The following is a 12,601-nucleotide window of genomic DNA, read 5'->3' on the forward strand; positions in this document are numbered from 1 at the left end:
AATCAATGTGGTAAAACTGATGCATTTTATTAAAATTGTGCTTATTTATCTTCTTTATTCTCATTTGTTTTATAAATGGGTCTCTTTGTAAATGAGAAGAACAACTGAAAAAGAAAGTATTCCTCATGTTGTCGAGTAGTCTTTAAGATATTCTGGAAAAATATGTGTTCATTTAGGCTTTTGTTTGGTGGTCTGATCAAATTGGAATTATAAACTGAGTCTAGAGGGCTTTTCAATACAGCAGAACTGAGTTTATCCAACAGAGTGGTTTCCTCAAAGTTGCAGCACACTTATTCATGCTGTACACACCCAGTAGCTCTATGCAGCATAAATAAGTTTAAGTATAGACAACATAAAAGTGGAAAAACGGTAGCGCAGTGCAGCATTGCCTGACAGCAAGAAGGTTTCTGGTTTCACCCTCAGGCTGTCGGGATGTTGATGCGTGGAGTTTGCATGTTTTCCCAGTGCCTGCATGTGGGTCTCAATCTGGGATGAGATGGACAGAAGACTGTGAAACAAACTAAACCCACAAAAACTGCAGTAAATTCTCCAAGATGCTTCAAACACCCTTTGTGCCAAGTCCTCAGAAAAACTTGCACAAGCCTTCTGAAATGATTTTATTTACACTCACGCATCATAAAGTCCGATTTAAGATGAGAAAAGAGACACACAAGAGTCTTCATAGGTCAACTCACAGTCACGGCTAAACACTATTATTCTGCACAAACACAAACATCAAGGGGAAGTAACAGCAAGTGAGACATTGTCGAATGCAGGATGTCAATAGTAGCAGCAGGCACATTAATAGTCCTCATTTGTATTTGTGTTGTTTTTATGTGATTCTGTTAATGTGAATTTTGTTAATTTGATGTAGCAGGAGGAGCGAGTCAGAGGGAGCATTTATTCTCATTTAACTGTTTATTATTAGTGCCTGTTTAGAGGGAACCCATACAGTGATTATATTTATAAGGAAATATGATTCCTGTTGGTGTGTTTTTGCCTTTTATCATTATCTATGATTCGGGATAATGTTTCTTAAAAGTCTGCACTACAACCTCTAAAGCACTGAGATAATATTATGCAAAAGGACTTAAGCGGCACCGATGCCTACAGGCAAGCACTGCACAATCAACTGGAGTGCTTTCATCACTACTTCCTATTACTTCTGGGTATATTTAGGTGAACTTAAAGAATTCAAAATGTGCTCTGTGCTTTCTCGGGAAAGTGGTTACCTTCTCTTACAGATTAAAACCATTTATATATAACGTGGCTTTCCTGATATGTTTTGGAAATGCGTGCTAATCCTTTATTGAAGTTCAAATGAAAAATACTTGAGTTGAATGAAGGAAACGGAAAGAGTACCTAAAAAAGCAGCGAGACAAAAATATAAATCTCGTGATTCGCTCTGGGTTGAAAATTCATTTAATTGGAATTATTCATTCATTACAGAAAAAAAGAGGAGCTTTACAAAAGTATGTGCCATTATGCCAAAAGGTCTCAAAGGTAATACAAATAAGCACTGATGTATCCTTCACACAAACCAGGCTTGTTTATGGCAGTACACTGAAGTATTGTTAGAGTCAATGACTACATGTGAGACCTGAAAGACCTGATTTGTTTTTCAAATTAAAGCAAGATGTTCATCAGAAAAGGAAAAAAAGAGGAAAGCAATCGGACCAGAATTCCTGGTATCATTCAAACAGGTACAATCATGTCTCCTTGAATCATTCTGTCTCACTTCCTGTGACCTACACTCACAATATTAACACAGATTTCTATATTTCAGTGTTTTTTCTTCACAAAATTACTCAGAACTCAGCACAACCTGCATATTTCTCACATTTTCCTCCAAAATGCAGGCTAAAAAAGTTAACCTGCTTAAAGACTGTTTTGCATCAGACATTCGAGGCTTGCCATCCAATTACTTTCTCCATTTAACCCCACTGCTCAGCATAAAGAGAGACACTTCACTTTCAAATCAGCTGATAAAAAACAGTCACCTTCCAGCTTTTTAGTGTAAAGTCCACGGAGACAAAAGATCACGGCCGATCAAACTGAAAGAGAAAGTGAAACGATCCCAGCACATTAAAAAAAAATCCTCAAACACAGTCCTAAATAAAACATTAGAGATGTGTTTTTGCAGAAAAAGCTACGGTAATATCGACAATGACAATACTTCTGATGGGCTAAAACAACAAGGAGGATCCAGTTAAGCTTCAAGAACCACCCCGACTACCTGATCCTTTTAAGCCAAGGAGATAAACGCACAGGTAGACTTAATAAACAGACCGGGCATGATGCAAGGTGCACCCAGTGTCAATGTAATATTCAGTCACATAAACTAAACATCTGTAATACAAATTTTAATGCCACTTAGAGTCAGATCATGCATTTCAGATTTGAAATAGACATCAACTTGACAATTAAGAATTTCAGTCTATGCACATTCAGCTGTATGTTAAAGGAGAATACCAGATCAAAGGCAATCTCATTTTAATGCATGCCATTTTATTTTTGTCAAAAACAAAAATGAAAAAGTTAAATATGATAAAAACACATTTCAAAGACTAAATCAAATAAAGGCAAAATTCTTCAATATTTCACACGTTTATCATTTATTTCATACTGGGTGTTAATAAATGCAACAAACATCCACTTCTGAAGGAAAATCAATTTTATGAACATGTGGCAGAAAAGTACATGTGAAAAAGCACTAATATTTATCCTCAACTCACACTCGCAGCTGAATCCCTGCAGTGAAAGGTGACTTTTTTTTGTAAGGTTAAGGAGGATCATGGGAAACAACAGCCACGAGTTCACAGTGAACTCTGGTGGCCGGCTGTACAGAAAAGTGCAGTTCACATTATTATTATCAATATTAGGTCACGTCTGCTGTCCCACAAGCAATCTACTGGTCGGCATGCTGCAGTTACGCTAACTCTTAGGTATACTCGGACAGCAGATATAGGCTATAATATCAGAGTAAGGAGAAATACTAAGCACAGATAGACTAGTTTTTTGGTGCTCAATGTGATGCTATAAAAAGTCCAGACAATGAAAGTCATTCATTCAAAGGAGGTGAGTTTTTAAGCATATCCACTTCTCTCCTCTGAGATCAAGTACATTTATTTCAAAGTAAAGACAATTATTATATGATTTTTTTCATACGTACATTTTTTTAACCTTTTCTTACATGAAAAACATCCGCAGGTGCCGGGAGGCTCGCGATAGGTCAGAAGTTTGACTACAAAACAGATTTCAAGCAGAAAATGGTACACCGCATTTCTGAATAATTCACAATGCTGCTCAGAGCCGAAGCGCTGCCGAACCGGGATCAGTTTGTCCAAAAGATTACCGGCAATATTAGCGTGGTAAAATATTGCACTCAGAGTGACGGAGTGATAAGTGCTTTCCAATTAGTTTCTCCAATTCATCTCTATTATGAATCAGAGATGAGACTAAATTCAATCACAAAAGCCACTGATTTGAACTGGAGTGAATTAAATTTAATTGATGTGAGAGTCAGAAGCTGCAGTGAACAGTAGTGTGGATATTTCGTGCGAGAGCGTATTTCTGTTATGATCAGAGGTATTAGCGCACTGCCACACTGCAGACATCATTTCGTGTTTTTTTTTATTATATTCTTTGGATTTACAGAGAATAGTAGATTAACAGAAGAGCGAATCTACCAGAACTGAAAGAACATTTTATTAAATCTCCCCCTACCCACACACGGATCAACACTTCTGTTCTGAGAGGCTTTGTGAATAGCGGCTCAGATGTGTAATGAAAGAGAAAACATCAGACTGAGGATGAATGACAGCAAGTGAAATCCTTTCATAAAGCCTATGTCAGCTGTGATTGCCTGAACCTAAAGTTTTATTATTCCAGCAGGCACAGGCTGCGATCCAAAGGAGGGCGGTGTCCTTTCACCCTGCCAAGCACAAAGTGCCCTCCAAAAGAGGCTTCACGATGCATGTTCGATCTGAAACCTTTCATCTTTATAAAGTGAAACGCATTTGAGAAAGTATGCTGCTCTCAAAATTGAAGTACACAAAATAAAACATCAGCCAGGGTCTGAAATATCTGCACGTAAATGTTAAATCTTCCTGATGAATGCATCTCAGATATTCTGATGTGATAACTTCATAACAGCTCAGACCGAACAGTAAGCATAGTAGGCAGATATTTGTCTTGAGCAATATCTGGGGCTCCACAAAGGACTCCATATATCTGCTGAATATCTTGGCAGCCTGTGCAGCAGATATACCCCGCTGTGGTTAAATGGAGTTTTTTAAAAAATTCGACTTAGCATACAGCAACATTTTGAATAATATGCTAATTATGTTTCTTGTGCCACAGTAAAACTGCAACACGTCTGGCAGCAGGACAAGAACAGCATCCTAGTTAAGATGCATCGTTTCCATCTAGCTGCTAGCTTTGCAGATGCCAGATAAATGGCTTAAGCTGTCTTTAAGGAAGGTTAGCCTGTAAACTAACAGGCTGAATTCTCTGAATCTTGGTGGTTACGTGCAGCATGATCACAAGAGGAACGCATATCTGATGCTTTAAAGTTGATAAGCCCTGGCCTTGGTACAGGATGCACTTCATGTTACCTTATCACAAACCTTCAGACACTCTGTAACTTAGAAAAAAATCACAACTCTGCTGCTAGTTTACAATTATATAAAACATGCAAGCAAACGATGCATCAGAAATCATTCACAATTTTATGTCTCTCTCTCCATATATATGAATATAGTGAATTGTGTATATATAGTGAATATATATGCTACGTCTAAGTGTCTGGTATCCTTTTTCCCTATCGTGCACTTAAAATATACCACAATGCTCTTCTAAATAGTGTAAATACAACTACTACAAAAGATACCATCGCACGCTGTGCTGAAGGTGAAATATTCTGTTTATGACACTGAGAAAATCAGCCTTAATACCCAAAATACTGCCAGTTTATTAGGCTGATGCTGTTATGTTTTAACTCTGTGACAGCAGCAGAGAATCACCTGACTGATATTTCAAAGTTTGATCACAGACAGCTGTCTACACAGAACTTCCTTTACAGGCATCAGCTTATAACGAATGAGTGAATGATTTCAGACACGACCAGAATCACCTGGGACTTTCCTGGAGTTACAGATTTGGGCAAGAAACCAAAGAAGCGTGCGCGTATTTATGAGAAACAGATGCATTTCTTTACATATCATCAATTTATTATCCTGTAACTATATCCTACTGGCCTGCATTTGTTTGGATTTCTGGAACTTTATGTGAATCCGACTTTCCTGCCCCGGTCTCGGAGGCAGTGCGAGGTTAAATCAACAACGCTCTTGATGCTTTGCACCCCAGAGGCGGCAGAGTCTCTGCTGACATCAGCTTTGATGAAAGGACTTCACAGATCACGACCGAGGCCCAAAAACACAAACATGGCACGAGCTACGAGTCTTCCCAGCTAAAGGCATAGTTTTCTGCTTACTGTCGATGTGTGGTTAAAGGATAAATGCAGCGTTTTAATAGTATAAAATCTTGCATAAGCCTTGCAGTAAGAAATATGTTAGTATTTTCACACTATACACATGCAGATCACATATCTGTATATTTACAACTGTGAAAAAAGGATAACTAAGTGAACATGATCATGTTAGGATGTGCTACGCCTGATTCCTCTTTCCTGTGGGTGATAATGTGTAAGTGCTATAATACTAATATTGCTTTAGAATTAATTGAAACTCCACTGACCATCAATTTGCTCACCTAACAAGAGTTTTGGAAGCCCCTCAGTTTACACATGAGCAAAAGCACATCCATAGAAAACAGCCATATAAAATCATTCAGTCACATTAATGTAGGGTACACAAGTCATTGTAAACACATGACACTGAAATACGCAACTCAAACTAAGTTTTCCTGAATAAGAAGGGAACGAGCTAATAAAAAGTTTTTGCTAATGTGTTTGCTAATCACCTTACTGTATTTACAATAGCTGTTTCTTATCTTTTACCCTTTTTAAATACAGTATGGACCCTTTTTAACATTTAAAAAGGGATTACTTGTTAAATTTTGTGCTTTTCTTTGCCAGGCATTGATTATCTGCACCTGTCTGACCGCTATTAGTCACCCTGGGAGGTTTGGATCGTAAATCTCTCTTTTCCAGTTGACATTGATTCGGTTACAGCATGAGGTAGCCGTACTGCTAACAGCTGTCAATGGCAGCCCTAATAGTGATATCGAAATGTGGACTCGATAATGAAGATAAGCGTGGTTCGGGTGTGATTCAGAGGGTGGAGCGCGCGCCCGATGTTGCCGTGACGCAACCCTGGTGGTATCACGGACTGTCAGGCCCTGCGGAGGACAGGACATGTCTGGACGCCGTTTCGTGAGATGCCTCACTCTCGTACAGCGGTGTAAATCAGCTTCCAGTGACCTGGATTAGCCCACAAGCTCCTTTCGCAGCGAGGAAGGGGAACCAATTAGTCAGAAGCAGTTGTTAGGATGGAGAGAGCTTAATCGAATTGACTCCGTTCATGCTTCTTTTAAAAAATGTTTTATCTGCCGTCACTTATTCCATTTCTCACCTGTAGCGTCTGTGTGTGTTCTCCCACAAAATATTTTCACTGCTCTTAAGTGACCACTAATTTACCAAACCTCCCCATGTGAAAAGAAGCCCCTTCAAAAGAAGAAGAAAAAGCTGATTTTATTCAAGGATGTAATTTAAAAGAGATTTGACTACATCTCCAGCCCATTCTGTGGCCTCTTTTTAAAATCACACTTTTTAAGCTCAAATCTGCAGCACCATTTCAGGATTCGAATGCCCTTGAATGGATGAAAGGTGGTCGTGCAGCACTTAAACTTAAATATCGCTCTTACTTCAGTGATTGAACAGATTTTGAGCGATGCCTTTGTAACTTTGTAACATTGTAACAGCTAAGTCAACAACACTGGACTATCATATAGTGAATTATGTGATAAGTTGGGATTCATAAAGCACAAGCAACAAGTTTAACTCTTAATTTGTGATTTGTATCTTCTCCTCTTTTTAATTTCCTGTTTTTAATGGGTTGAATTGACTCATGCCTCCATACGAAGCACTGAGTGTCTAATAATGTTGTTTCGGTTTACACGAACCACCCCCTCCACACACACACACACATTTACACTTCTCACGACTTATTCAGTCGCCTTCTGTTGAGGCTGCGGGCTGCATCGTTATCGCAGACTGATCCAAACTGTGCCTTTCCACTCACTTCATTTTGGCAAACAACCGGGCTACAATAATTGGAGCACCGTGAGATGGATTGGGGCTGAGATGAAAATAGGGGGCTTTAAATCATGCAAGTCATTTATCTGTTCGCCGAATAGAACACTGTTCCATCTCTGTCGTCTCTTTTATCACCGCTTCTCACTCGACGGTGTCCGTGAATTGGTCCATCTGCAAAGAGACCGAGAATCCAATTACGTTCTCAGGAGCCGTTCCAAAAGCCCCAGACGTGTTGAACGCTAGTCTCTGGATTTTATTTTCCTCTGACAGGGCTTGTGACAACTCCCTTGGGTGGGTAAAACAGATGAGGACAGTTTCTGCAGTTAGTTGTTGCTCTTTTGGGTGTTTTTTCCCCTCTTTTTTAGCTTTTATCATTAGTGCGAGTGAGATGAAGTGGACGTTTAGGCGGTTTTCTCCAGATGATGCCTTGAATTTGGCAGATTTGACACACTGGATATAAGAGAAAGGGAAACAGCCATCCAGTAGTAGGGTACTCAATCTAATCTAGCTTGTTTCACTTTGCAGGTTTTTGAGAAATAATACCTCGAGTAGATTTTTCTCCGGGTACATGACTGCTGAAACAAGCACTTTTGCCAGAGATGTGGAGGCGCTCTCCGACATGCTTGTACTGTTAATAATAGAGAGGCTGCGTGTGGGTGGGCTGAAATGCAATCATCACTGTGATTGTCTGATGCAGTGAGAGCAGACAAAAGTGCTGTCAGAGGCAACGCATTCAGATTCGCCATTGGAAAGGGAGACGCTCTCTGCTGTTATTGTCATTAGTAGCCTTGGTCCTAGAAAATAATGTCTGATTCCTTGATGCGCGCTGGCTCTACCTGTCAAACTGTCACACTGCTGTCGCCTTTTTTTGACCAGTTTTCACAGGAATCAAAATCATTTGATCCCCTTCAGCCGTTTCCCTAAAAGTGATGAATGTTTTTTACCCTTTTCGTGTCATCACAGCTTCTTTTGTAAGCCTGTGCTTCTTTAGCAGGCATGCAGTCTACTCTAATGTCAGCAATGTCCTGTAGATCTGAACTATGATAGCTACTCTAATGTTTAATTTAAATGCATGCATTTTTCAGATGCACGGAGCTGCTTTTGATACAGCTCAGGGGTTTCTATTTTTACCTTTCATTTTTCAGAACTTTAAATTTTGCATTGTGCGTTTTGAGCATCTGCTGCTTTAGTTATTTTCTTCTAGGCTAGGCTAGACATCCGGATCCAAGCTTTAACGTTTGTCTGTGATGTTGCTTCAAATGCAGTGACGAAGGACTTGATGGTGTGAGATATGATAAGTTCCTGCCAGACGACTGTGGATATGTTGGGAGAGGTGAGCTTAAAAAAAATACACCCTGGTACTCCCTCTCAGGTGCTCTGGGCCGTTTCCTCCTTCTGCTCACCTTCTCCACTCTCAGCCCCTCCCTCTGACTTGGCCGTATCTGACTCAGCAGTGCCTCTGGAGGCGGTTCCCGGCGATGCAGCACCACGGAGGCTTCCATCAGGGGTCGCAGCTGCCAGCGAGTGAGGATTAGAGATGGGGCTCAAGGCAGAGTCAGGGGTTTGGCTAGCGCTGAGGTCGCCATCAGGGACCACAGTGGCCTCCAATCCCTCGGAGTGCGATCCTTCAGAGATGGCTGGAGGGGAAGCGGCATTCAGGAGGGGCTTGTGGGAAGCGTAGGTCATCGCAGCATCCGTGTCGCTGTCCAGTGGGAGGCCAGAGCTGGTGAACTCGACTCCGGAGTCGCTCATCTCCAAAAAGTTATCTGAGTTGAGAGTGTGGTAGCGGCCTGGTTTGGACACCTCGAGGCCCTGCATAAAAAGAGGCAGAAGGAGATGAAAGGCAAGCTAAATATACAATTCAGAAGAGTTAGGATGCAAAGTAAGATGAAAGGAAAGATAAGGGAGGAAAAGAAGAGTAAAAGAGGAGAAAGTAGGACCCAACAAAAGATGAAAGCAAGACAAAGTAAAGTTTAAAAAAACAACAACTAGAAAGTAGAGAGGCGATAAAGCAAAAGAAAGCCAGGTAGAATGGTAAAGAGAAAAATATTATACAGGGACAGAGGGCTGAGATGAAAAGACAAAAGAAGCAGGAGTCGAAGCGAGTACAAAACAGATACCCCCAACAGGGCGTAGGAGATGAAGGAAGGAGGTGATATAGGATCGAAGAACGGAAGAAAAACAAGTGGTTAAAATTTAGGTCAGAGGAAAAAAGTGAATAATTTATGTACATTTCTCCAACCGTATTTATAGACTTACCTCACCATCTCCTGCAGCCATCCCTACTCTTATGTTACATGGACACAAACAAAGAGGTGCAGAGAAATGATAAAGAAAACACCCGAATAGATCAAATCAGAGTTATACTAAATGTTTGGCCTGTAAGATGTGGGCTAGAAATCACATTTTCATTGTTGTTGTTCGTGAGATTCAAAGCTCTCTGTTGTTACATGCATGTTGATGTAAGACAACAAAACTCAATTTAACATTAACTGTAAGACGTGTTTGTAACAAATAGACTAAATTTAATTTAAATTTTATCCAGATGCTGCTGCGTTCTTTGATTTTTGAAACAACAAATTTAGAAAAGAACTGTAGTTTTACTGTGATATTCCACGTTGGAGAGCAAGAAGTCCTGCGGGAGCTTTAATCAACCGTTTTAAAGGACTCCCTGAACCTTGACCACTTCACTTTCTTTACTCCTTTATTGCAGTTATAAACTTGAGTCTAATTTGTTCCACTGCCGAGTGCAGCGTGTAAGGTCGATTGCATTTTAATTACTCTTGGCACTGAGGTGACATTTTATAGCGGGTAGTTTCTGAGCAATCTCAAACACAAAGATGGGCAATGATGTTTCTGTCTTTAAATCTTTTTTAATCTTTTTTTAATTAATATATTACTTTGAGCGCAAACTTTTCCAAAAGTACACCAGATGTTGGACATTATTAAGCTTCAGATTGTTCTCATAATCAAGATCAAGACTTCAGTCTCAGACGATATTGCTCTAATCGTTCTTGTATCTACAGCTCTTATCACTAACAATTATGTAACCTATACAAGCTGATGGTGAAACTCTTTTTCTGTTGACCTATTAGCCTGATTTTCACGCCAGGACCAAACGACATCGCACAAAGATAAGAAGCTGGAGCCCAAAAATGCTTATTCATCTGGCTACACACCAGTATTCTTATTATCCTTTATTAGCTAAACAAAAATGCATCTAGTTTTAGGTTTACACTAGTCAAAAAAGCAACATGAGTTTTATATCATGAATATTTGAATATGTTCTCCGTCTTTGTTTTAATCCATTTCTCAGCATATAATTTTAATCCCTTAGATAACACAAACTTGAGTAGTTGTTGGTTCCTGTTGATTTTAGTCAATGGCAGGGCCGTAATTTGTTTACCGAGTACAAATACGCTCACTTCAACTCCTTAGAAAAGGTTCAGTTTACTACATTATTATGCCAGTGGTCTCAAAAATACAAATAATCAATGTGTGCACAACACTGTGATCAGTGTCATCATGCTGCAAATGACAAAGCTGCTCCAGGCCAGTTTATTTGCATGCCAGATGCCGGCGTGCAGGTCTGAACTGTTGCTGCAGCCTTACATGACCCTGAGAGCACCACGTCTGAACTTGGTGAAAATGTGACGAGACAAAGATCAGCTGCTCCAACCTGTACCTCTCTGCCAGTCATACAGCTGCATCCCAGGAAAATCTGGAAACACTGTCAGAGCAGAAAAGGCCCGAGATACTCAGGGTCGATGTAATCATCATTGGCAGCCACAACCAATGACCACTGCACAGCTGCAGGCTATACCCAGGAATGCAGAGCAATTCCTTAGCAGCTAATCCTTACACTTGTGCAGTGCACAGATGGCTGACTGCTTGCTTCACATCCACAGGCCATCATGTTAAATGTCTCATATATACACATTTTATAGTGTTGGTCTATAAAATCTAATATAGCTCAAATTTTGAATACGAAAGTTAAAAAGGTAGCACGCCACAAAGTTCTCCAGCTGGTCGTGGGAATTGTACAGTTTTATGAGAACGTAAGAACCATGAGAGTGAATAAAGCTGTAGCTGTGCAACAAACTTGCCCATTGAAAGCCAAGATGTGAATCATCTTTCTAGGCTCATCTATCTTTCAGATTATGTGTTACTATTTTGATGCATGGTTATTAAAATATCTATGAATTTGCAGCTAAAAAACCAAGTTTGACGCTGTGATCTTTTAATTTCTGCTATGTTTTATTTATCATTTTAACATGTTTTTGCGTTTTAATGGCTTTTTGTTTCCACCACTGACCTTGATGGTGACCTCTGTGCTCTCCATGGGTTTATCACACATCGACTGTGTCAGCGATTCCTCGGTGAACCTGCTGTAAGCCTCACGAACCACCTGCAGACACACACACAGAAAGACACATACAAACATGCAGGATGCATGTAAAAATCGACCGTCAACAGCAGCTGTTTACACATCGTTTGTCATCATACATGTTTTACGTTACTACAGGACAATGACACACATACACAGGCTACATTTAACTGCACAGAAAGCTCCTAAACAGAGATATTAAAAAGGATCCTTGTGTGACATGACAGAGAGCACTTCTTTGTCTTCATGTCAGGGATGGAGGTTGAGAGGAAACAGAGCCCAGGGGGGGAGTTACAATATTTCACAAGTGCCTATTCCCTTCAACTGCAGGGAAGACAGCATGGGGGCAGATTGAAGATAGATGGACTCAAGGTGCACTCTGAAAGTTTTAAAAAGGACAAGAAAGAGCCAGATGGATGTGCTAAAAGAGAGGTAAAGCAAGAAAAATCAAGATGAGTGGAGATGTGTACAAGAAAAGTGTGAAGGCGTAAATGGGAGAGAGACGGTAAAAAAGCTCAGAAGCTCTGTGCATTTTAAATAATCTGTCCATTAGTCAGCACAGTGGAGGGATAAGGACACAGACAGGGAACGGTGTGGATTACAGTCGGCATTAAGCAAACGACTGACTTGGTGCTTAAAGAGAGAATCCTGCTGAGGAGGCTGTGCAGATAAAAAAAGATTAACTTCAAGATCCTTTATTAATTAAATAAAATCATACTTGATTAAAACTTGGTTGGCATCCACTTCAAGGTATTCCTTCTGGTAAAGCTGGTACTCTTTTGCTTATTTTTTCAGCTCCCACAGGAACACCTGTTCTGATCACTTCAACTTGTGGTTTTATAGTGTGCACCGTATCTCTTCTAATAAAATCTGGGAGACAGATGCAAAGCTGCAAAAAGCCAAATCTGCCAAGAGCAATGGGTGGGCTAAACATGGAG

General features: G+C 40.1%; 1 protein-coding gene across 1 annotated transcript in view; it reads right to left on the reverse strand.

Moving 5' to 3' along the window:
• Positions 1-1,406: 1,406 nt before the first annotated feature.
• The window catches only part of LOC146363399 (uncharacterized), a 33,264-nt gene continuing 22,069 nt past the window's right edge, over positions 1,407-12,601 (reverse strand). Inside the window, exons 9-10 of the mRNA XM_084918907.1 lie at positions 11,592-11,684; positions 1,407-9,088 (exon numbers count right to left, since the gene is read on the reverse strand). Coding sequence (XP_084775033.1) covers positions 8,645-9,088; positions 11,592-11,684 — 537 coding nt within the window. The 3' untranslated portion in view covers positions 1,407-8,644. The remainder of the gene's footprint in view (positions 9,089-11,591; positions 11,685-12,601) is intronic.

This window comes from Perissodus microlepis, chromosome 22, assembly GCF_051167445.1.
Source record: "Perissodus microlepis isolate ML-2025 ecotype Zambia chromosome 22, ASM5116744v1, whole genome shotgun sequence".
Classification (NCBI taxonomy): Eukaryota; Metazoa; Chordata; class Actinopteri; order Cichliformes; family Cichlidae; genus Perissodus; species Perissodus microlepis.